At 39.0% G+C, this 26,993-nt stretch overlaps 1 protein-coding gene across 1 annotated transcript in view; it reads left to right on the top strand.

Moving 5' to 3' along the window:
* Positions 1–26,993, top strand: part of stk10 (serine/threonine kinase 10) — a 125,853-nt gene that overhangs the window by 30,546 nt on the left and 68,314 nt on the right. Inside the window, exon 2 of the mRNA XM_039776404.1 lies at positions 15,058–15,222. Coding sequence (XP_039632338.1) covers positions 15,058–15,222 — 165 coding nt within the window. The remainder of the gene's footprint in view (positions 1–15,057; positions 15,223–26,993) is intronic.

Genomic DNA, 26,993 nt, shown 5'->3' with positions numbered 1-26,993 from the left:
GGCATGCATTTCTATGTTTATATATGTACACGCAGTCCCCGGGTTACGTACGAGATAGGGACTGTAGGTTTTTACTTAAGTTGAATTTGTATGCAAGTTGGAACAGGTACATTATTTTAATAAATGCTATTATTGACCGACTGTAACCAAGTGCTCTGCCAATGAATGATGGAGTTTCTCCTCTCTCTGACCCTTTTTATTATTTCTACTTCATTTTCAATGGTGATGATTTTTCTCTTCTTTACTGTATCACCAGCACTTGCACCAGATTTCTGTTTCAGAGACATTCTTGAAGGGTGAAGACAAAAGTTTGCACAGCACTGTACACGCTATCACAGCAGGAAGCCACCCATCGTTAATACGTCTGATGTACTGACAAGAGACAACTTCCTGCTATGTGCGTAGCAGTACAAGCAGGCTTGCTCTTGAGAATGAATGGGGGCGGCGAGGGGCGGTTCACTACCCACCCACCAAACAGTCACCTCCACTACAGTATGCTGCCTGCAGCATCCACCCACTGAGAATGAACACGGTGTGGCCAAAGGCAGGCAGTGAATCGCCCACCACCGCCCCCATTCAACAGGCAGCCACCCTACAGTGCTACCCCCTGTGGCACCATTCACCCTCAATGGCCTCCGTTCAGCCACAACCGGGTCACCTCTTGCAGCATTACCAGCCGCCCACCGAGAACGAGTGAGGCCAGCTATGTGTGGTAGGTGGGCAGTGAAACGCCCCCCCCTCTGTTCCATCCAGCCTGCGTCCAGTTAGGAGCAGTAGCTGCGGCGGTGCAGTAGGCAGGCAGCGAACTGCCCAATCAAGCCTCCGTCCTGCACACGAGCTATAGCTGTGGCCCTGGTGACTATGGACTATGGGTCACCACTTGCTGCTGGGAGCCGCCCAAGGGACACTACACTGCGCAAGCAGCGAAATTGCCCCCCTCCAGCCTCCGTCCAGCCACCGCTTGCAGCGTCCCCAGGCCGAAGATGGAGTGGCAGTTACTGAGATGCATGTGTCACAGCTGCGGCCCCATTCGTAAGTCGTAGGTCGGATGTCTGTAACCTGGGGACTACCTGTATAAATATGTGTCCCCTCTGGTAGAAAGGATGGAGGGGCACAGAAAATATGAAAGTGCTATAGAAAATTGTCTGATGGGCTTATTAAAGACACTGTGCACCATTTTAACTACCCAGTGTTTGTTTTGCAAAAAGGCCTAGCGGCTGTGCATGCATGTTTACTGACAGATAGGCTAGCATTTTCCACAGAGCATGGATTAAATGAAAAGAGAAACAGTGCACAAAGGTGTACAAAAACGTCACAACCATATCTTGGTGAGCTTGTACAAAATCATAAGGGACACATTATCCACAAGGCACTGATATCTTCATAACAGGGGACTTACATGGTGGGCAGATGCATCTCTAATGTTTTGCATGTTGTCTTTGCTCTTTAATGACCTGTTGCTTATTCAGCCCTTCATTCATCATTCCGGCACAAGTGTAACCAGCCTGTTCTTGAAATTAACCACTTGGGATACATGGCCCCCGTGTCAGCCATGCCGCACATTTAGGAAAGTTTTAGATTGCGCATGTCTCCAAGTCTGACTTCATTTTCGCAGTACGGACACATCATGTATAAACCAGTCTTTAGACAAACATAGCTTGCGAATTTCCAATAGGGACTCACTCCCTGTACTGACACTTATGTTAATAGCACATCCGCTAAACAATAAAATATGGCCTTTTGTATGGGTTACAATATAATTAGTTTAAAGTTTCAATGACTTCATTTACCCCAGGAGAACAAAGTAGAAATAATAATTGTCAAAGCCTACATTTGGTCGCATTTGCAACCATTTTAGTCACAGTCTGGAGCCCTGATAAACCGAGAACAGCTCATTGGGAGCACTAGTCAGGGTATGTTAGATTAGAGGTGCTCCAGTCTCCCTCAACATCCCAAAGATGCTAATGTTTGGTTAATTAACAGCTTTTACATTTGCCTGTGGAGTATGTGTGTGTGTGAGAGAGAGAGGGAGCCAGAGAGAGAGAGAGAAAGGGGTATCCCGGCAATGCACTGGAACCCTATCCAGGTTTAGTTCCCTACCTTACAGATCAGTGCTGCCAGAATTATGCACAAACTTCCTTTAACCATACACTGGAAGAACAGGTTAGAAAACAGGTGGTCAAAAAATAACAAAGTAAATGTGCCTGAAGAAGTCAGTGAGCACAGCTAAACCAGGAGATGATTTAAGTGGCTTTTTGCCATGGTCCGGACAAGTAAGGGTCAGCATCCGAGAAAACCAAAAAAACAGAAACCAAAGTAGCAAGATGAAACCGAATGTCAAATGCAGAAAAGAGATTGTACCCAGAGCATAAATTCTACTGCTGGAGCCTACTTGTATTGAAAGTAACTACGCCAAAGAGTTTCAAAGGTTTTGAGGAAATCAGATTGGTACTATGAGAGTGTTAATGCTCCATTCTGAGCAACGGGTATTCTAAGAAGGAAGCAATATAGCCTGTCGAATTCCCATATTACTTAAGAACATATTAGAAAATTGTAAAATTAGTATTTGTCAAATGCTAAATATACTTACCTTTTAATATTTTTAAGAATTGAGCAATATCAAGATTCATTCCTAGCAAAATGGATTTGAAAACCTAGTCTGGCCATTTGGTTGCTTTTGTACATTCCTTCAGTGTCTTTTCAGGTTTTTCTCCTCATACTATAGTTGATCTTCATATTGTTTTCTTTTACCATCACACATGAAACAAGGCCCCCCTTTATCTCAAACAAGCATCCATTTCATGAACCTACTTATATCCATTCAGGGATGAAACAAGGTTAAAATTTAGTTTTTGAAGAAGCCTTTTTTTTAGTATATTAGCATTTGCAAAATGAGCCATGTTTTTGTTTTTTTGTTTTTTTTTTTTACTTTGGCTTGTAAATCCCTAATCTATCATGCACATTTGAAGACCAGGCCCTAACGAGTAATGTCATCCATGTGTTCTAGAATTGTGAGCTAAGCTAATAAATGTTTGAATCTTTGCCAGCAATACATTTTTTTCCAGTGTGTGTGTAAATTCAGAGTGTTCCAATAAATCTTCATAATGCTATCAGGCTTTGAATTATTTATTGCTTTTGAAGAATTTATTTGCCTTGACAATTGTAAAGTTATTTTTTGTAATAATTTTAGTCAAGCACAAGGTACATAATTAGGTTTTCCTATGCAAAACAAGCCTCAATAATGATACATGTAATTTTACTACACTGTCTGGTTATGTGAGCTACTTTTACGTTTAAGGGCTGTAAAAGAATTAGCATGTGGCCAGCAGTCTTGATTCTTTACGGGCTGCTGCCTTACAAATTACATCTTAAAAACAAGCACTGCATCCATATCTGCACTCATTGTATCTTTTTCTTATGTTTATTCCTTCAGTTTGATGTGAATTTTTCCTTTTATAGGCTTGGATCACTTGTCCACATTTCCAACTAATGTATGATACCAGTGAAGTACTAAATCTTGCAGTATTTGCATATATGAACTCACTTGTCATTGGTAAAACACAGTGTTGCATAGTATCAAGTAGAAATACTTTGTCACTATGTCCAGGTATGTTTTGAGAATAACATTTTCTTTTAACTTTCACTTTTACTTCACTACATTTTCAAAATGCTGATAGTTACGTTTACTCCATTATGTTTTGCAAGACACATTCATTAACCAGAAAACAAATGGACTACAGAAATATGCACGACAGGTTTGCTCAGTAAGTTATCTACAGGCTTCCCCTGCTTTTCAGATTTGAACTTCTGGTGCTAACAACCTTTATGCAGTCATATATAGTTTACTGCAGGCCAGTGTTGGTGACATGGAGGGCCTAGTGGCAGTCATTCTTAAAGCTGATACCAAGTGCATATAGTGTTCTCACTGCACCCTCTGAAAGGGGTGGGGGCTAGATGTTGGAGACGTGCAATCCCAGCCTGGGTCAATTATTTCCATGGCTGATGCTAGCTCATTCAGACACATAGTAGTTCAAGTTTCAAGGCCCAGTGGTTTGCAAGTTGCTACGAGTCAAATAGCAGATGACCCTTAGAATTTCATATATATAGATTGTCTCCTGCTGAGCTGGTCTGACTGCAGCGAGGTGTACTTATGTGTTTACATGTTGTAGTTCACTCACCTTGTCACATGTGTTACTTACATATCCTCTCACATTATCCTAGGCACCACGACTCCAAAACAGATTGTCCATGAAAAAAGAAAAGGCATTGACTTTTTGACTTTAAGACCTGCCTCTCCCTATCATTCACTGGTCAAGAGTCCTGTCTTCAGTTAAAAAAGGCAATCCCATGTGGCTATTTATTTGTATATTTATAATTCAGGAGGTACCAAAAGTATGTGTTGAATGCTGTGAACATAATAAGTGTATAATGGACATGTAGATTATTCAAAAGGATTATTGTGAGATTTTTTTTTTCCCATGAACGATTTTCACATCATTTGTCATTGTACAAGACTGGCATCCATTGAGTTCTATTATGGCGTTTGCTTCTTTCTTTCCTTTCTGGAAGAAAACGTGAGATTAAATTTTTCTCTCTGCCATCACCACGTAAAGTACATGATGTAATCAACATATAAAAAAAAAAATTGGGTAGAGTATTACTTTAAAGTGGGTGGTTCTCTTATTATTGCCCCCTCTACTGGATTAGAATGCAGTCACTAAAATGTCAGATCATGCTGCCGGTCACTGCTTCATTTTGCAGTTATTTGGCTCATACTTTACTGATTATAATACTACCCGCACGCAAAAAGATGGTAGCCTAAATTATTTTAATTTTGTAAAACCTTTTTCTTTACTATTAGTAAAACAGGACAAGATCCTATATTTATTTTTACTTGATTCTCAAGTACACTTACTATCAGATATTTTAAATGTTACACTTGAATATTTTTTTCACGGGCAAATTTTACTTTTACTTGAGGCACTTTCCATAAAGGCATCACCACGTCTACTCAATTATGGCTGTTCGGTACTTTATACAATTCTGGCAAATCACAACCAGAATCATGCCATTGCAAAGTTTCATTTAAGTTCAAATTTACTGTTCTGAGTTCAGTGAAATTCTTTCTTGAATGTTTTTGGCTTACATGGGACACATTGCCATTCCATAAAAATTGAGTTCTGGCCAGTTGGCAGGGGAGGAAAAAATAAAAAAACTCCAGTTGGCTGCATTCCTGGAGAAGGGAAACCTTAAGGGTTAGCAAATACACATAACCCATAATAATATTTTAATATTAAAACCAATGGGCACTATACAAGGCATGGAAAATACAACACCAGGATGCTGGTCTTTCTTTACTTGAACGTGTCTCATAGCTTTTGCATATTACATTGGGGACTGGCTCTCAAAAAAAACTTGTTGCTTGTTCTCGTCACACAGATGTTTGGTTTGATTGTGATTTAGTGGCTTTAGAAGTTATGTTAATATGCTGGGTAACCTGTTAATGTTCCTGGAACCATTCCAGGACTTTCCCGAAGTTGAAGCTTGCATTATCCTGCAAAAAATGCCAATTAGTAGCCTGGGTCATTGCTACTGTGAAGGGATTCTCATATAATCTCCAGTGACATTCAGGAATCCTATAACATTAAAAGGTTACTCTTCTGATGTCAAATGATACAAAGTTCTAAGCTACTACAACACTCCTAACATTCAGCATGCAAGATCCATGCACTCGTGCAGTTTTCACCATGTCCTGATCCTCCCATCAGTCATACCAGGCAGTGTTCTTAAAGCCACCCAAGTATTTTTGTTCCTGCAGTGGCACGCCATTGTTTTTCCTGCCATACCCCACCTGGAACAAAGTGCAGCTAGTGATTCATTCTGATATACTTATTTTAGCACTACTAGTTGACTGACTAAAGTCTATTTGTTACTCTGCACAAGTGATGTCAAACTTCATTGATTGTTGCTGATCACAGAATAAACACAGAAAAAAAAGAATAGTCAAAAGTTGACACAACTCTAGCAACATAGAACTTAGAACTCGTTGGGTGAGTTGCGGATCATGAAATAAACATTTCTTTATGCCTGGTGACTACCACTAGGTCATGCTTACAGTAGTTAATAAATCTCCATTTTGCCATGTAGTGCTATAGTTGCTGTAGTGTCTTTTACTGCCATCCGATGCCAGCCACTCATTGTGCAAAGGACCCAAAGCCCAATAACATGGTGGAGGAAGCTTTGATTTGTGTATGTCTTTCTGGTGTGCGCTGAGTTTATAGCTGCATTTTTGATGAAAACAGTCATTCATCACGTGCAGTGTGTGTCGCTGTCATCAGAGCTCGCTGCGGTTCTCTTCCTGTCCGCAGTGTTATGTACCTTCACTGCTGTTGTTTTCCTGTCAGCCACAGTGCGTGGCCACGCCACCCCTTGCCATGAGAAGAACCCAAAACCCAATTTCATGTCTCAGGCAGCACACGCAACCAGTTCATGGGTTGCATTGCATGTATCCTGGCATAGGCTTCTGATTGTTACCAAGTTCAAGGCCCAGTGGTTTGCAAGTTTTTATGAGGGAGACAACAGACAACCCTTAGAATTTCATGCACTGTATATAGATTGTCTCCATATGTGATGCCACCACACTGAGGGTTCAGTTGCTGTCCAAAATAATGTGTCGACTCTTTCTGTATTATGTTTTGTCAACAAATGTTTTATTGGCATTTGAAGTTGCTTGATGAGGCCAGTGATACGTGCAAGTTGAGGAATTTGAAGTAGAACCAGTGCATCTCCAGAGAAAGAGAAGATAGTTGAAATTATTTGCACATCTAGAGAGGGTGTCGAATTAGCACAACTGGGGAGAAGTGACACAGTTGATGGTCCACAACACACTGAATGGATTATTTCTCTAGCGTGAGAGAAGTACCTTGGAATTTTTTAGAGGTACCTGGCAGTTTATTCCAGGGGCATGGTGGCCATGGGGTACTGTAACTATGATCCTCACTTGTAAACAACAAAGTGAGTTTACTTCACTATTTTGTTGTCCTTTTCAGTATTAGTTAATTGTTTTAGAAAATATTGGCTTATATTTGGGAAATACTTCCCAGCATTTGATTTTTGGAGTCAATTCTCGTCCAAAAAAAAACAAAAACTTAGTAACTGGTCAGTTTTTTGTGAGTAATGGAAGGTGACATAAAGTGCCAGCCCTGAAATATAGGACTGTTGTGCTTTTTTAAAAAGTCATTTAGACTAGCAATAGCAATTTTTTTTTTTTAAAGAAAGCAACTAGGTATTGTAAATGCAGAAGCTACTGAACAGGAAAGTTAATTATATACAGTCTTGATGTAGTTAAAATTTGTTTTCTTTTACAAATGTAAAGTTTATACAGTGAAGTCATTCTAATTTGCTTTCTTACAGCATGTTCCCATCTGACAACCTCAGAGCATTGTACATATTTACAATTATATACAACATTCACACATTGGCTTAATCAATTTTAGTGTTGTGGGAAGCCGGAGTGTGTCCTGGTAGTACTGGACGCAGGGAAGAAAATAGCCAGTCCATCACAGGATCTCCTCGCACACATATCCATACCCATAACAGAGCTATTTTGGAACTGCGTAGCCTGACATTTACGTCTTTAGGAGTTGTAGAAGGAAAAATCAAAACACTTTAGGAAAATCCCAAGCAGACATATGGAGAGAGTGCAAACTACATATGGGCAGTTTAAGAGTCGATCTCTGGATTTTGGATCTGTGTGGGTGCAGCACTTACCACTGTGTCTGTGCTGTATTTGTTTTCATACAAAATACCAAGCAATGTTTAAATACAGTGTGCATATCTCCATAGATGTGTTTTTATTGTTTTTTTAGTCACTTGATAATAGTGATAAGTAAAGGTTAAAAAAAATAAGCTCATATTAGTTGGCAAAAAAGAAAATAAAAATCCTAGTCTATGCTCGTACTTTACAAAAATGCTTCAGTAACATCATAGTCCTTATAAAAGATCAGTCAAAGTCTACCTTGCCTCTTACTGGCCATTTTATAGTAACTTTCCATTTCTGTGTAAGTGTCAAATTCACCACTCCTTATTGACATCCTGCATCTGAGAGCTTGAATCCTTTCAGTGCTTAGCTCTGTCACACTTTTATTAAAGAAAGCATTCTACTGTTGTGACCACCAGTCACTGAAGGAAGTAGAGAATGAAGCAGTCAAGTGCCCGCCTGTCGCTGTATATATACTGGCTATTTTAACTGCTGAAGGTTATTGACTGGGTGGGGAGCTTCCTTTTTCTTGGGTTTTTCCTCAAATTATTTTTTTAGCTGAAAGCCAACAGTAGCTTTTTGCTTTTTCTCTCCATTCCTCTCCTTTTTTATTTTTGTTACTTGTTTTACTAGCATAGAGTTCAATTCATCTTAAGGATATTTCTGCTGTCAGCTTATACTTTTGGTTTACACTTACAGATGTTGCATGTTCAAAATTGATTTATGTTGTTGTTCGGGAGCTAAATATAAATTCATATAAACTTCTTGGTATAGTAAATGGAACTATTGACTATAACTTGGCAATGACTGTAGCTAGGGGCAAAGTCATGATCGTTAACACCAAGACAACATACAAAAGGATGCTGAGTTCTAAAGTATGCCATGGTGTTTGGATGTTTCCTGTTCTGACTGAATCAGCTTTGAATGACCTTCAGTGCACTGGAAGAACTTTTGTTTATTTCTGTCATACACAAAGAATTTACTTTTGTGATGAACCTCTGTTCATATTCACGTACTCTTCCTTGGTATTGACATGGATGGAAATACTTGCATGATAAAAGAGTTCGGTGCAAGGTGTTAATTCAGCAGCTCCAGTGCTTCCAGTAACAATGTAGGTAAACTTCTCTTTGTCACCATCAAGGTTGTGAAACTTTAACCCTAAGCACAGGGCATATTTTACATGTCCTTTCTCAAAGCCTACAAGCAGCACACTTCTGCCCTGTGCAACCTAACCCAACTAATGTGCGCCCCATGATTTACTCCCTTACGCAAGTACAATACACATCCCTTTCATCATTACACTATTCTGGAATTGTCCACTCTGCAGTGCTCTCATTGTAAAAATGAAACGATCTTGTCTTTATGGTCCAAAAGGAAATCTTATTGAGTTGGGGGGTTAGCGGCAATTCAGTTATGCAAGCTGCAGTTGTGAATGTGTATTCATATGAAAGCCATCTCTGTGTTTTTGTGATTTTTATTTTTTTTTTTGATCAATGATTGGAAGCTACTGTCATGGCTGGTGTTGGGACCTGACTGAAAGCAAATTTTGCCTAGTTGCAAAATTTTCAAACTCACTTAATACAGGATATTATGGTATTGGATGCTGGTTCCTACTTTCACATCTTTGGGTTCAAGGTAAGAACCCATCCTATAATCTCTTAATTATGCAGAACTAGTTCAAATTTACTAGCTAACCTAACCTTTGTGTCCTTTAGGATATGGGAGTAAAACAGGAGTGCTGTGAGAGAAGACATGGTGAGAGTGCAAAATCTACTCACAATGCTTATTCATAGGAGTATTAACAAATGTTGACAGATCCCTAGTACATTGATATATTGTCACACATTTGGGGACACATTGTCTTTCTGCTACTATGTTATTCTTTGATAATTTACACAGCTCAAATGTTTTAGGTCATTCTTTATCAAACCCACTTATTCAATCCTGGGTCAGATTATAGGGTGATTCCATGACAAAACACTTGGCACAGTCAGCAGGATTTTCACAGTGGACAGGTGGAGTGTAATGGCCTACTTTCACCTCACAGTGTATAAAAAGCTATGTCTGGGGTCCTTTACACACCAGATATTGCAGGTTTGTGTCTGGCCAGTGACATTTACTACAGGGCAAATATGTGGACTAGGAAGAATTGTAGTGAGATTCCTTGATAAAAACATTAATAGAACTGGATGAAAGCAGTAAACCACCCTGGATGGATCACCAGTCTAAGGCAGAGGATATTTTCACACACTCACACTAACACTAGCCCATATGTACCCAACTCAAAGTTGCAAGTTAACCTAAACAGCAGATTTTGCGAAGTGATTCAGTGATTTGGAAACAGGGGTTCCTAGAAGAAAACCCAATGCAGTCAAGAGCAGCACATGAAAAATCCATACAGATGATGATTATTTAAAAGAATTCTATCAACTACCTTGTAGTGTTCCCACTAGATCACTGTCATCATTGGTTTAGATATCTGTGGTGTTGGAGTTGATCACCCTCCATAAATGCTGCTTAGTCTATTTCAGGGTGAAGGGGATTTTGGTGTATCATAGAAGCACCAAACATAATGCAGGAGCCAACTCCAGGTGGGTCGCTTGTCCATCTCAGGGCTTGTTCACACTCAAACCCATGCTCGCCTATGCCAGTGCAACTCACCATTCGATATATTAGTTGTGTTTGGTGATAATCCTAATAAAGGGTTCAGAACTACCTCTCACTATATTTTCCCAAGTCAAATGAAGAGTAATAGTTAATTTGCTAATTTCTCTACTGTTGTTTGTCATTTAGCAGTTGAATCGGCTTGGAAGGCTGCAGTGAATGGACATTGAAGTGTTGAAGTTTCTGACACAGTTTACATTGAGTCATGAAATTGTGCTATCTGTTGTTTTATTGAAGTTAATTTACTGGGTGACTAGTTTCCTATTCAAAATGATTACGAAAGTCTCTCATGAAGCCTTGGGCAGCACCTAAAATAGCATCCAGGTTAGCTTGGGTAACATGTGTTAGCAGCTCTAGTAGGTAACACAACGACTGCAAACTCACATTACTAGGATGAAGGACTCTGCCTAATCCCTTTAAGGTAAAGGGGGTGTTCTTTGCCTTGTAATTGCTATTTTGGGACACTTCATCATTTCTCGCCTCAATGTGAGGGGCATTTGCAAAAGAGAGATTTAATCCTGCATTAGGAGCCTTGAAGTGACTGCTAAACAGATAATGCGGCAGACGCTGGCCAAGGGCAGGTTTGTGACACATCTTTTATGTTATTTGGTATCTTCACTTTTCATTTTTTCATTCCCAAGTTTTTTTTTCACCATACTGTCAATAAATCTAATGCCCTGTCAGTTTTAATGGGAGTTTGAAAACTTCCTCAGCAATCAAAGGCACTCTGTGTCTATTTGCAGCTGGGCAGTGTGGTTTGGGTGGGAGGCCTGTACCACACTGGTCTCTCCTTCACCTCTTTTCTCTTAATAGGGCAGTTGTATACACTATGTTTGTGAAATGTCTGATAGAAACCATGCTGTGTGGCTTGTGCTGCTGCCATATGGCGTCAGGGGCTGGACCACTTACTTTGTAGAGTTAGAATGTTCTCTCTAGCTCTAATGTTTTGTGCTCTCATCTTAAAATCTCCACAGTACGTTGACTGAGGAGTCTAAATTGACCCAGTTTGAGTGGGGTGGTGGGTGTTTATGTGAATGTGCCCTGTGTTGGAATGGCATACCATGCAAGGTTGATTCTTGTCTTGTGCCCAGTGCTCTTGGAACTGATTTTATATGGATGTTCGTTCCTTAGTGAAACCTATTCCCTGATGTTCACTCTCTGCTGTTTCCACATCTCTGCAAAAGGGATTTCTAGTTGCAAAAATGTTGAACTGAAAACAAGACCACCCCTGCAATTGAAAACCCCAAACTCACATTGGTAGAAGTGTGTAAAAAAGTTGGACCTGTGTGATACTAAGGTAATTTTGGGTTAAAGTGTTATCAGTGAAATAAAATTTATGAAAAGAATTAAGGTTAAATGACTTCAGCTTTTTGCCGTACTTCTTGGCTATTTGCCCACTGTGTCAGCCATCAGAAAACAAATGTGCGTGCCAGTTCAGAGACCCCTTTGTAGGCACTGGGAGAGTAAAACCAAAATTGCTGTTTTTACTTAGACAGTTAAGATTTTAAATTAAAGTTGATGAGTATGTCACATTTTATTTTTGCTTATACTGTATATGCATTCATATTTTAAAATGGTACTTTTGGCTGTGTCCAGCCAAGGTGTATTTTATAGTTGTAGATTCTTATTGTATTTGATTTTGCATATATAAGAACTATAAATGTATAGAGTTTTGCTGAAACTTTTTTGGTATAAATAGATATCAGCTGGTATAAAGAGATCAGAGACCTTTCCAACAAACAGGAGAAGAAGTCAGTCAGACCCAAATCACAGAAATTGTCCATTCATTCATAGTATTATATCTGTTATCCATATCCAGCCTCCTCTTAGCAAACTGAGGGTCATGCAGCTACTGCCTATCCTGGTGACACTGGCTGCAAGATGAAACACTCACTACGTCTTCATCTCTCAGCTGCTCCTGTTAGGGGTGGCCACAGCAGATCATCATTTTCCATATCTTCTTGTCCTCGTCATCTTGTTCTGTTACACCCATCACCTGCATGTCCTCTCTCACCACATCCATAAACCTCCTCTTAGGCCTTCCTCTTTTCCTCTTCCGGGCAGCTCTATCCTTAGCAACTAAAATTCCTTAATACAGTGACCATTCAGAACCTGCACATCTTGTACCAAAAGTAGATAGTAAAAGGAACATTTTGTAATTTCTTGAAAAATGAAGAAATCACTTGTGTATTTGACATCTGGCAATAACCAAGTCAGTGGAAGAAAACAGCTCACACTAATAATGAAAAAGTTCTCAGAGCCATGAAGAAAAATTGTGAAACAATTCTGTCCTAAATAACCAGCAAATTCCATAGTGCAGGGGTGAAGGGATCCCAGTGTATTGCACACAGAATTCTTCAGCAGCCGACAAATGAAAGCCACACCACAAGGTGTAAACCTCTCATTAGATCCAAAAACTTAACATAACAGATTTGAAACTGAGGTAGGAAAGGGGACAAAAGCGACATTGAGAGATGTCAGCAAGATATATCTCAACCAAAGTCATGGCAAGGTGAAATGTACAGGGGAAAAAAGAACTTCAGACAATGCTGAGCATACCAGAAGATCTAGGGAAGATGCTTTTATCTAAAGTGACTTTTGGGCAAACTACAATAGATACAATGAGTGAAACATGATGGAGGTATTATGACATCGTGGATTGGGCACAAAAATTACTTAGTTATCTTGTCTAGCAATGTAAAAAGTGAATGGAGTGGGAAAAAATTTCTTAAGAAATACACTGTAACCTTCTTGTCAGCTGCATTGCCAAAAAAATTCTACCAGACTCATTAGTGTCATTTCATCATGCAACACGGTGATCCAAAAAACAACGCAGATTCAACCACACAAAAGGTGGGAGGTACTTTGGACAGAGAACAGCTAAAAATGACATGTGTTTTGTCTTGGAATCACACCAGGATCCATCCCAGTTCAGACACTTGCACTATGGTAACTGCCAGTAGCCAGCTGTAAACCTATAATGTCTGGATCACAAAGGCCCTCAAAAGCAGCTACTTTACAGCACAAGCTAATAGGAGAACTAGAACTGCGCGTGTGTATTGTCATGACATGTAATCCAGATGTTTTGGGGTCTGTGGGTTAAAGTTATTTCTAAAACACATCTTAAGAGTCTTAAGTAAGCAATTATTGTTTTAAGAGGTGAAGCTGTGTCGAACTTCTCCTTAAAAGAGTGTCGTAAGATTACAATATAACAAAGGCACTTTATGCTGACTTTTGTCTCTGCTTTAAAGTATATTGGTGTTTCTCTAGATAGCAGCCTCTGTCCTTGAGTGTAAGCACAAGGAATATCTTGCAGTACTATGGTTTAAGTTATCTTACTTTTTATCTTTTAAGAGCACGTGCCTGCCTGAGATTTGCATGCTGTCAGCCATATCCTAAAGATATTCTTGAATATTCGTATCTGTAAAAGGTTTATCTGAACAAGGAATTGTTCCCATATCTGTGATTGCAGTGCAGGACTAACCTATTTCTTGATAGTCTCCTTAAATGTCTTTGTTAAATGAATTTCTTATATACTTGTTGGATCCCTGAGAGCCTTTGTATACTATTGCCAGCCTGGGGTTCAAGAAGAAGAATATGGACTCAAGATTTTTGCCCCTAAGTGTGCAGCTGGCCACCAGAAGATTGCCAAAATAGGATGGATCGTGATTATATTCCATGGCAAAATGACATAGCTGCTTCCAAAACTTGACAAAACATCTCAAAAGAACAAATCAGCAATTTGGTGACATTGGATGCATTTATTATGTAAGAAGGATCTACCTCAACATTCCTATTCCAGTTCAAGGTTATGGGGTCCAGAACCTATCCAGGCAGCATCAGACTCAAAGAAGTAAAGAACCCTGGCTGGAGTGTGCATCCATGAATTTAAGACAGTTCTTCCCAATCCTCATCTAAAATGGAGTCAATGAAACACAAAAAGTGGGATTACTCTAGCATGTTAAGCATATGCCCACAGATTAAGAGTTCAGTAAACTGACTGTGAACTTTTGGATGGTATCATATGTTCTCCTTACACAATTTTGGAAAGTAATAATGGTAAAGATTCAATATCAGAAAATGGACCACTGTGAGCAATAGTAACAGTTTGATGCAGTTGTAATTGATAGGAGCGTAGTGCCTTTTATGCTGGACTGTATTTTGTAGCACTGCATGATTGTTATAGGTCAGCTTACAAAGATGCCTATGTGATGACATTTAAAGCTCAGGCAAGTTCCCCATTTTGTGTAACATGGCATACCAATGGCATCATGTAAACTTTGTGGTTCAAGTCCAGCTTTTATTCACTGAGCCAGTATTGTTGTCTGCATTTAATTTAGATTCTTTGATGTGTGAGTTATGAACATGATTCCATTTTGTTCCTTTGTGTGTGTGTGTGTATGTATATATATCTCTATATATATCTCTGCAAAAAATGTTAATGCATCATTGATTGATTCCACCTTATGTATGAATTTTTGACTTCTATTTTATGCATCCTATAAACCGTTCCAGATGCTTCCTGCTACTTTGCTCAGGTTTGCTGAACACCGAGCAACGCAGGACAAGTGTAAGCTTGTTTCTTTAAAGGAAGGAAAGCAATGTGTTGTTTTTTGTTTTTTTTAATCCTTCAGGCGAAGAACAAGGAGACGGGCATTTTGGCAGCTGCAAAGGTGATTGAGACCAAGAGCGAGGAAGAGTTGGAAGATTACATGGTTGAAATTGACATCCTAGCCTCCTGTGACCACAAGTACATTGTGAAACTCCTAGATGCTTTTTACCATGAGAACAAGCTGTGGGTAAGAGAACAGTTGACATTACATATGTTCTAAATTTGTACAGAGTAGAAGAACTAAATCTGTCAACGTGGTGGTAAAGCCAGAGTTAATCAATTTCAGGAGAAGCCACTAACAGTACAGTGCAAATGCTACCTTTTTTTAAACTGTATTAGGAATAAAATAAAGTCAAAATTACTGTAGGTGGGCAAGTCAAGTTCGTATACATTCTGAACTATTATTTGTAACTTAGCACCACAGGAATGGAAAAACAGAAAAAAGCACTTTTATGTTTTATAGAAATGCCCACCACCTGGAAAAAAAAACTATATACATTCTGTTTTGAAATGATCCTTTGTGTCCATTTTAGAAAGTTTCACTCCATCCCTCAGATTTTACTTCTCTCCTCATGTACACAAGAGATATACTTTAGGGTGTCTGTCCACAAACCACACCTACCTTGTTCCCAGTGCTCCAGTAGTAGCCTGCTGCCCTCCATGATCCTGAACTAAATGAAGCAAGCTTGATAGATGGCCGATGTAGTTTATCAAAAAATCCATCTAACAAGAATTCTACAGGCATGCGACAAGGAGTAGGTGCAAAGATATGCACATTTTATTAAATGACAAAGACAGGGCTGTACAGTCGGTACTCTAAACCTTCAACTCGGAAAGGGCACAACATTTAAGATACAAGGCATTTCATTGCTGCCACCGTGATCATCAGGAGACTTTTTACCACCCCAACCTGTTAAAGTTTGGATTTAATGGCTTTAAAGATGATGTTGTGGCTGATATATCTCTCTCTTATAAAAAAAAAAAAATCCTGGAAAGCAAAAGCAAGACGACAATACGTGATCTGCTCAGAAGTTCTCGGAAGACATTTAAAAGACCCGCAAGACAAAAGAGACTTGCCACGGAGTGTCTCGCGGAGACCGTAAACATGAGACTTGGTGCCAAGAGATTGTCCCAGGGTTGTCTCACGGGGACGTGGAACATGAGATTCTTGCAAGACACGCCCTACTTATAAAAGATATCATATCAGAGCACACCCATCAAAAACACTCAGACGTGTAAAAGCACGTAGCACACACACATCCTGTGCTCTCAGCACATATAAAGTGTATAAGGACAATACGGAGCATAGAGACCCAAAGGTGTTGGAGAGTAAAAAAGGCTGATAAGAGATTATGAAAGCTGTGGAATTCGAAAGGCTCAAACAAATGATGGCACGATACACATGCAGAGAAAGGTACAGAATATAAAAGAAGTAAAATTAGAAAGTATTGTAGCATCCCAGCCAGGTTGAGGCCTTTTTGATTTTAAGTGACTGTTCGGTCCGATTGAGGGAGGGCGGAGTACAGCATGGAAGACTGATAGCGGGGTATTGATTGATGCTGTAAGGGGGGGTGGGCAAGACCCGGGGTTGGAGAGGGTGCTAGAAAGTTGTGTTTGGGGTTAGGAAGTTGGCGATTGTTCAAGTAAAACTTTTGTGACACTTTATCATGTCAGTCGCCACAGTATCAAAGTAAAGATAGAAAAGATCACATTACCGCAAAACAAAAGGTGATTAACCATCAGAACCAGGTGTAATTGAAAAAAAAGCAGGACAAATTGAGGTCAGAAATAAAAGGCAAATAGTAGACAACAAAGTCTTTTAGCATTCGTGTCATTCAATGGACAAAATGTAGATTTACACAATAATATACCATACTCTATGAGGCTTTGTGGTCCCGGAACAGTTAAAGCAACGACAAGTTGAATTTCATAGAATACACAGTTCAGTCAGGTGTATATTGATGATCACGGAGTAGCGATGCAAATTTTAACAGGCAAAAAGAATGTTAATGTATATATTCCGGGAATAATATTACACACCAAAGTAGATCGTGATATGCCATTCGTATTAAAATGTTTACAGTTTAACGTGAGAATAGCTTTTGCTATGACAATCAATAAATCACAGGGACAAACATTAGAAAAAGTCTGATTATTTATTAGAGAAACAGAAACAATAGTCACTCACAAGCAGTTATACTTTGCATTGTCACAATGAGTCTCAAAAAATACTGTTTTTAATAAAGCTTTAAAGTAAAAATGCAAATAATGAAATTGAAATGATTCCAAAGAAAAAAAAATATAAAATTGTATATCTGATTAACCAAACACAGGGGTTGTCGAGCGAAGCAAGCAGGGGGCAAAGTATGTGTGTGTGTGTGTGTATATGAATATATATATATATATATATATATATATATATATATATATATATATATATATATATATATATATATATATATATATATATATATATATATATGTATATATGTAAGCCAAGCCATGCAAAATGACACCTTTTTATTGGCTAACTAAAAAGATTACAATATGCAAGCTTTCGAGGCAACTCAGGCCCCTTCTTCAGGCAAGATGTACTGCAGAAACTATATATATATATATATATATATATATATACACACACTAGCACAAGAAATAACATTGGTAAATCTTTAAATGAAAAATCTTAAATGTTAAAAATTAATAGATTCATTCAGGCTAAGATTAATTTAACAAGAGAGAGAAGAACAATGTGTGGTCAAGATCTTTGGATAAGATAACTGGACAGTTATTTGTGCCAAGAGATTTAACCACGCCTAGGGCCGGAAATAAAAGAAAAAAGAGTAGATGACAAAGTCAAATACCGTAAAGAGGTTCCAAAACATTGGCACGGTACACATGCAGAGCAGGTTAGAGATAATGAAAGTACTAAAATTCGAAAGTCTCAAAAAACTGATAGTAAAAATCGCATTAGCGCAAAAAAACGGAAAATATTACTTGGTGAAATAATGGAACAGCGAAAAGAGATCAAATATATCGTTCAGATTTAAGCTTTTAAGAGACTTGTATATCATCTAATTCGTGTTGCCATCAGGGAAAGGTAGTGTTTCTTCCCAATGAAGAGGTGTATCCACAGCAATTAAAAGATTTGTTGTTTGGTGAAAGTGAAATCCACATACGCAAAGTGGCTGGTATGTAGCGCAGGCTGGGGGGCTGGAGAAGCGAGCAGGGGGTGAAGCCCCCTAGTTAGCTAGAAAATATTCTTTAGCTTAGCCTCTTGTTAGGCACCATCACCTCTTTGATGAACTGTAGAACTTCATCTACAATTTCAAGTGTCTCCATCAAAGCGGGTACTTCCTTAATTAAATTACATCTCCTGGCCAAGACTGCTTTTCACATGGTACAGCAAACCTACTTCTGTGCTACCCTTCAAGTCTAGACAATATGAAATCTTCATAGGACATTTTGTGTTTATGTCCAAGCCTTTGACAACTGTCGCTGCAAAAGATGCTAAAGTAAAGTTTGTTTGTGCGCTGATAAAGAGCAGATTGTGAAAAGAAGCCACACTCACTGAAAGTGTGCACACATCAGCCAGAGGGGCCCTGGTTCTCCTGAACAGGAAAGGTTAGTGTAAGCAAACATCCAAAGGAGAAGCAAGTCTGGAAAGGGAAAAGCAAAACACATGCAAGTGAAGTGCAAACAGATTAAACATTAATGCAGATGGGGATATTCAGTAGTCTGTATTACAGTCTTCTCCATAGACAGTTTAGTAGTACAGTAGTAAGAGCCATCTTGAAAGTATCCTGCTGCCATAACAGAGCCCTATCAGCTTGAGTGGCAGCAGGGTGAGTAAATTGTCTGTTGTCATGTAATATCAATTCTTTTTTACTTTAAAATTTTATTCACAGGATGTCATGGTGACTCCACAGTCCAGTGTTCGGTGCACAAATTCTAGCTTAGTCGCTGTCAATGTGGAATTTACATATCCTCCTTGTGTCTCTGACAGTATTTTGCTGGCACATGGGTTTACCTACCACATCCCAACTGCTGTATGAATGTCTTAGGTGATCCAACTCTGGTCTGACTTGAGTTACTGTAGATACTGGTCTCTAGTTCCTTCCTTGAGCCAAGTGCTACCTACGTAACTGGGCTCCGATGGCTTTCAGCTTGACAAAACAAAAGGCGTTCACAGAATGGATGGAATACAAAAAATTCAATTTGTTGTTTTCTGAAGAAGTGATATATAAAAAAGCAAATACTTACAATAGCAGCTTGATGTAGGGTCCTATTAAAATTCTATTTAGCATTTTGTCATGAATTATACATTTTAATGGCTTCTTTCATATGAGCCGTAGGTCATGGGAATTGTCAGGAGCTCCCTTTAGTTTGTACATCAAGAATGTCTGTTAATTTAATACTGAGGTTAAGTTTTATCTATATATGTCTGGCATTTTACAAGTTTTTCTAATCATTTTTAACTTTATCAGACTTTATTTGTGCATACGCAGTATGTTTTGGTGTGGCTAACCACCACATTCAGTCTCATGGCAAATGCAGGTCTTCACTGTAAATATCCGACACTGACCATTAAAATGAAATGAGTCATATACCAATTGTAATGTTGTGAATCAAACTGTGGTGTTTTATAAAATGTTTTACACTCACTAACACATGCTCTTCTGGTTATTCATTTTACACATCCTTAAAATTTGATGTTGACTTCTTAATGTAAAAGTTCTTCACGTGTTGGTATCACTTAAATGGTGCCAGCAGTGCTGTAGCGATTTAATTTTTGAACTCTGTGCTGTTGGCCTCTGTGCACTCTGTTTACACTCTTCTCAGAATTGTAAGGGAGGCACATAAAGTGTCCTGCTGCTCCTAAATAACAGTAATTTACAGACTAATGGACATTCAGCCAGTTTTAAGTTTTAGAGAGAGAAATTGCATACTAAAACCATAAGTGGTGAAGCTGCAGTCTCACATATCCAGTTTCATTTGTTCATATTCTCTGCTAGGGCACTGTCTATCATGTCTGTATGTGCTTTGTGTATCAACTTTTATCCCAGGTTCTCTTTCTTAACTGTATACTGTACATCTCATCAATTGGCCATTCTGATTTTACCCCATGTGAATGTGTGCATGAGCCCTGTGATGGATTGGCACTCAATTAGTTCCTACCTTGAGTTCAAAACTGACGAGTTAGGAAACCAATGAAATGGATTAAGTTGGATGAAGAATATAGTAGTATTTTATGTTATAATAAAAAATGACCTGACTAGGTAAATGAGCTATGTATTACATTTATCCATCATCTCTGTTTAAATCTGTCTGGCTTCATTCAGACTTAGGCCCATTATCCAACATTTCAATCAATTATATCACAGACAGGAGTAGGAAGTCATCATCTACCACTGAGATGTCATTCCTAATGTCCAAATGATATATGGCAAATACTGTAAATCATCTCAAATTTAGGACAGATTCAGGAGGAGTTATCTTTTGGTTTTTCCCAATTTGGATATGATGAGCTATTTACCAGCTTTACTATTATTATGGTGAGAGATCAACTTGCTTGCTAGGTGCTTGGAAGTTTTGTTAATTTTAGCAGAAGGTCCTGTGCTCATTCATTCAGTCCACTGCTGCTAAAGTCAACACTGATAACTGATTATCTGTTGTAAAACTTGATTGAAATTGTTTTTCCATTTGGACTTCATACAAGAAACAGTGTCCTTGTGCAATTGGTCTAATAATCCTTCCGCAGCAATCAAGCATGTGTGATCTGATAAAGGTGAATGGCATGGGGTTGTTGCTACTGTAAATTTTATTATATCACTAGGTGGTTAAAAAAGAAAACATGTTATTGAAATAATATTACCAAACACACCCACTTCCCGTGCACCCAGGACAAGAGGGGTGTGGTGTGGAGCTGATGCACAACATTGCACTAAATCAAACCACATCACAGAACTAATGAGGCAAACCCATTTTACATATCTTTAATATATAAATATATATTTATCTATAAATCTGGAAACTCTCACTTACTCAGTCTTTAAAGCTGAGAAATGTTACTCAAGGAAGTAAAGTTTTTTGCCTTTTCCTGCTGTTGAGATATTAACCTATTAATCAGTCCATCCATTCTGAACCCAGTTATTTCAAGTGTCAGGTCAAGTGTATTCCAGCAGCATGTGACTGTGCAGGTCAACCCCACGCTACCTTGTCCTTTTGGGGAGTATCTTGAACCCGCTACTACTGATAACATACCTGAGGTTTGAGCCAATGGATGAGGACACAGCACACATACAAAGCAAAGGGGTAGGTGCAAAAGTAAACCAGTGCTTATATTAAAATCAGTCCAAAACCAAAACAATGTTCAGAAGTGCAGTGCTGTAAATGTTCAATAAATAAATAATCCATAAAATGAAGTGCTAGTGGAGGTTCAAAACAGTTCTAATCAATTCCATTAAAATCAAAGGTTAAAAACACAGTACAAGAAGCTGTCCATAAACATGAACCCTGGTGCAATCCTTTAAAAACAGATGTGTCCTTAGCTTCACCCATTATGGGCTCTTGTAGCCAAGGAGGCGCGTAACTAGCATTTCAGACCACCTTCAGTGCTATGCTTAGGCTCAGGCCCCTGTATGTGGCTCTGGCTCCCAGCAGGACATCATCCTCAAGCCTCTGACTCCTGCTGCCAGGCTTGCGTCCTTGTGGTCCATGGTTCCCCTGCAGGACACTTCACTGAGTCTTCCATTCCCTTGCAGGTGTGCTGCCTCTCTCCAGCAAGTCGCTCCAATTGAACAGCTCATCAGTCACCCCAAATCCCAGGATACTCAGCCAGAGTGACCTCCTTCAGCTCCTGAGTGTCGGCCCCACACTCCCTCGAGGGTCATCTTTCTGGCTGTCTGCCTTCGCTGTTTCTCGTTCACTCACATCGGCTCTCTTGCTCCTGCCTTCTCTCTCCATTTTTTAACCTCCTTTTCTTTCTTTTCTTCTCTCTCTTTCCTTCCGTCTTTTTTACCGGATTCTTTTCTATTTGATTCTCTTTTTCTTTTGCTTCCCTCAATCGGTTTCTCTCCTTTTCACATCCCAGCTCTTTCTTATATGCCCCCCATTGGTTCAGCGTCTCAATCGTGCACTGTAGGAAGCCGATGAACCAATTGAGACAGACCCCACCCTCATATGTTGGTGTCTGTCACTCCAGTTACTCCACCAACCCCACACAGCTGCATGAGCACACACACCCACAAACTGCGAGCCAGCCAATTAATTATTTACTCATTAAAATGGCCCTCTTTTCCTGAGCTGCAGACCCGATATACCACACAACATCAGCCACAAGACAGACATCAGTACTCAGATTGTGTCCTAAAATTGTATGGGCACACTTACATAAACATTAAAACTCACACATACTAGGTCAAGAGTCGTCAGTCATCTGTCGTGCCATCCAAAGATGGTTCCTACATTACACCTTATGCTGATGGGGAAGGTTTCAGGTCCCCCCATATTGGACTAAGTGGGTTATGAAAGAGGACTGATGGATGGTTAGTGTTTGATCGGTAAAAGGGCTTAGCCACTGATAACCTGATAGACATATCTGTTTCCAGTATGTAATAATAGTTTTTAGGTATTTAGCTGATGATTGTGTCAAAAGTGACTTTAAGCCATCAAGACATACAAGAGGCACCCAGGTAAGGAGTGTACCATCAGTCCATTCATTTTCATTTTGATCGAAACTGGACTTATAATTGGTATTTCCCTAGTAGCTCAATTTTTATCTGTGATTTGTAATCAAACTGGCATAAATGGAGCAAATCCCAGCACCACTGGTTTGAAGGCATTAACCAAACCTGAAATGGTGTCATTTCGTTCAACACTCATTACATTATGGACGATGCAGACTCAGTAGTCCTTTTCTTAGCTAGTTTATTCCACTATTGGCTGGAAGGGAATGTTATGGTTTAGCAAGGGATGTTGCTCTGGCTTAAGTTTATTTATTTCATACTAGCAAAATACCCGCGCTTCGCAGTGGAGAAGTAGTGTGTTAAAGAAGTTATGAAAAAGAAAAGGAAACATTTTAAAAATAACGTAACATGATTTGTCAAAGTAATTGTTTTGTCTCTGTTATGAGTGTTGCTGTCATCAAGGATTTGATCATTATTTCTTCCAATCAGGTTTGTATTTGGAGGACGTGTTGTATTCAAGTTACATTCCGTGTTTGTCAACGGTTGTAAAGATAAAAGGTTTCATTCATCGAAGTGTTCACTACCCAAATTGCTACTCGTGAATCTAAGATATTTAACGGGCATTCCCAGTATTAACTTGTGGATTTACCTGCGAATATTTAGCGGCAGCGTCTCTATTAAGTTTTGGATTTGCCTGTGAGTATTTAGCGACAGCGTGTCTATTAACTTGTGGATTTTTCGGCGAGTATTTAGCGACAGCGTCTCTATGAACTTGTGGATTTTTCTGCGAGTATTTGGCGGCAGCGTCACAAAATTGTTTCCGTCTAGCTGCATCAGAAAATGTACCATGACGTCTGACACGCCTTCTTTTTACTGGTTTCTCACAGCTTGGATTGCTGCTGTCATAATCAGTTTGAGTTTCATGGTTTGTTTCAATTATGTTAGTATTTGCAGGACTTGTGCTGAAGTGACATTCGGCATCTATCAAGCGTTGTAAGCATACAACCAGCTTTATTGATAACTTCGCATCCAGCTTTTGAGAGTTGAAACATTCATAAACATCAAAGTGTCCACTACTCAAATCGTCACCTGTGAATCTAAGATGTTTAAGGGGCATTGACAATTCTCCAAAAGAGTAAAATATTTGGCCATTTCGGTACACTTGAAAGTGACAACCGAACAATTCAGCGGCAGCCATCAACTCACATGCAGAAGCATAGATGAAGGGCTTAAGCATTTCACTCTTATTGTGCTCCTGTGTAGTATAATTATCTCCTGTACTGTCATCAGTCCACACCTTGAACCTGTCCCAGTCATTCAATACATAAGACACAATGTTCCTCTGGATATCAAGATTGAGCCTGATATGGACATGCAATATGTAACACAGAGAATGTAAAAGGCAGGCGGCATTTCTGGGCATGGAAACCACTCGGTAAGTGACAGTTCTTTGATCGATGGTGATCACCTTGATAGCTGTGGATTAAATAAGAAGGCTGCAGTTATCAACAAGGAGTCCTGAATACCGTGGCAAAGCAAGGAAGGGAATGAAGAGACCGGAGCGACAGACGTGGGAGGCGTGGGGATGGGGGGGCGCAACTCCGCCTCACATGGTGACCAAGCTGCAGGCTATGGATGTATATATGTACGTAAGTAGGATTCAGTTATGACCGTTGCGCATAAAATTTCGAAATTAAACCTGCTTAACTTTTGTAAGTAACCTGTAAAGAATGAGCCTGCCAAATTTCAGCCTTCTACCTAGACGGGAATTTGGAGAATTAGTGATGAGTGAGTCAGTGAGGGCTTTGCCTTTTATTAGTATAGATTAATGTTGTTTTTGACTATTATTTCTCATGTGTTTTTTGCTTTTAAGTAATTTTTGTTATGATTTATGTCATTTAAATATTGTTTAAATGTGTTTTGTCTATTTTCGACATTTAAAGATATATTTTGACCTTCTGAAGCCAAGTTCCCTTTTTTGGTCTCTATAGCCGGAAGAGTTTGGGGGTCAGACTGTGTAGGGTGAGGTTTGTTCTAGGCAGGCTAGGAAGCGTTTGGCCTAGTTTAGGGGTTTTCTAGTAGCCTTATACCTCTTGGCTATTTAAAGTGTGCTCAAATGGTAATAGGGACCAGTAACTGAGCATAAAGCAAGAGCTAGTCCCTGACAGTTTGTACGAGTAGAAATTACTTTTGCCTTTTACTGTAGTGCATTCTTTTTCTTTACCATGCTTCCCTGTCTGCAGCCATTGTTGAAGCTTCATGACTGGAGGGAAGCAGTTTATAAATAGGCAGCAAAATGAGAGAATGTGCAACAGACATGATGATATATAAGGAAAAGTCTGTTCCACAAGGCACGTAATCCCCTTTCTGAAATACATTTTACTGCTTCAGAATAAAAATAAATAAATGTTTCATACATCAGACATTAGTGAAGTGAGAAATGTATCTGCTAAACTCTCTTACAGAGAATGCTGTATCAGTCAGTCACCAGTCCGTGTATTCTTTGTGTTGTTTTTTTTCCTTCAAAATTATTTTTTATTTATTGGGCCTCATGTGATGTGCAACATTTCAGCAGTTCACATAAATAATGCAGCATATATAAATCATGAAAACTAAAGAAGTATCTTCCACTGTCACCCTTTCTTATCTGCTAGGTGGGTGAGGCCTAGCTTTGCACACATGCTGAGCCTGGGCAGCATAAGGTTTATGGAGAATTGTAAAATATTTTCGTTCTTGACTGAGAGTGATAACTATGACATTTTGCTCCCTGTTTATTGTGCATTCTTGTCACATTTGTCCTTTGGTCTCACAGACATTGGTGCCTTTAACTCGCAATAGACTGGCTTATATCACTGGAGCTGCAGTTTCTGTTGCAATGAGCAAGTGGCAGAGTCACTTATCAGATGTAAAGAGATTCTCCAAAGTAGTTTTTTGAAAGTCATACATTGACTTTGAAGAGAATTTCAGAACAGGGAACGAGCACATTCTACAGTATATATAAATAAGAATTTTACTTAATTGTAACATTTGGGCCAAATACAGTACAAACTAAATCAGGGAGCAGAAAATGTAATATACTGTACAAAAGAACCTTACCTAAACATTACTGAACAAACATTGGTGACTATTTCATAAATGTACCAGTGCCAAAAAAATCATCTACTCTGTGAATCATTCTGCATGCAGTGAAAGAAACAGTTCAACCATAAATGTCAAGTGTAATGTCTTGGTCCATCCAACCTTCTATTTCCTGAACCTGCCTAATTGAGTTTTCAGTAGTGAGGGGCTTTTTTTGGCAGTAGGCTTTAAGGCAAAAAAAAAAAAAAAGGAAATCCATTCAAGGGCACACTCGTGTTTTCTAGTTTTGAGACTTAACTCACATCACCCTGGAGTGTGTAAGCTAAAACCAAAATTGCAACATGAACATGGAGAGAACATGCAAACTCAAGAAAGGCATTGACTGAGCTGGAATTGCAACACCAAGGCCTTGAAGTTATTAAGCCAAAGCTCTAACTACTGCATCACCCTGTTAGATGTGCATAATAATATGCATTTCACTTGTTTAGTTTACTTTTATACATTTATTATGTTCAAAGTGTTGTGACAGGGTCAGAAATTCAACTTATATTTTTAAAGGATTTAAAAGTTTTAAGCATCTTGAACCCAATTTTGACCCCTTTAACAGACATTTCTGTGTGTTTGTGTTCACAGACTAATGTCCAAACACATAATAAGCTTAAATAAAATTTGGCATGGTCTTACAAAGCTATAAATCTAGTTTTGAGCAAAATTACCCGTAACGTTTTGCTCTATAGATTTTGTTACTTGCAAAAATTTTGCTGCTCTTTCTAAAACTTAAAGCTCTGTACTTTTATTTTTCCACAGTTCCTCTTAATTTTATTCATGTCCATGACTAAAATGTCACCTACAACTAAGAGATGTGGTGATACACAACTTTTTTCAGGGGTCACCTTCATGGTTTTCACCACCATAACTTATTTCCTCAATAACAAACAGTCCATCTGCTTTTTATACCACCAGATTGATATGTCACAAATTTGTTTTCCTCCTGATTAAACATGGCATTGCATACAACCATTTTCCATTGCATCAGCAAACTCCAGGACATTCCTGCTACCAAAGCTTAAGCTCTCATGGGCTCCCTCATGAACAACAGCCCTGACTTTAACATGCACTTTCAGTGAAGCACCTTGAGCATGGGAAAGACTCTGTATAAATAAAATGTATTATTATTATGGTGCTACTTGTTATA

Source organism: Polypterus senegalus, chromosome 13, assembly GCF_016835505.1.
Source record: "Polypterus senegalus isolate Bchr_013 chromosome 13, ASM1683550v1, whole genome shotgun sequence".
NCBI lineage: Eukaryota > Metazoa > Chordata > Cladistia > Polypteriformes > Polypteridae > Polypterus > Polypterus senegalus.
The sequence above is the reverse complement of the archived record's forward strand: the minus strand, read 5'-3'. Positions and strand labels throughout refer to the sequence as shown.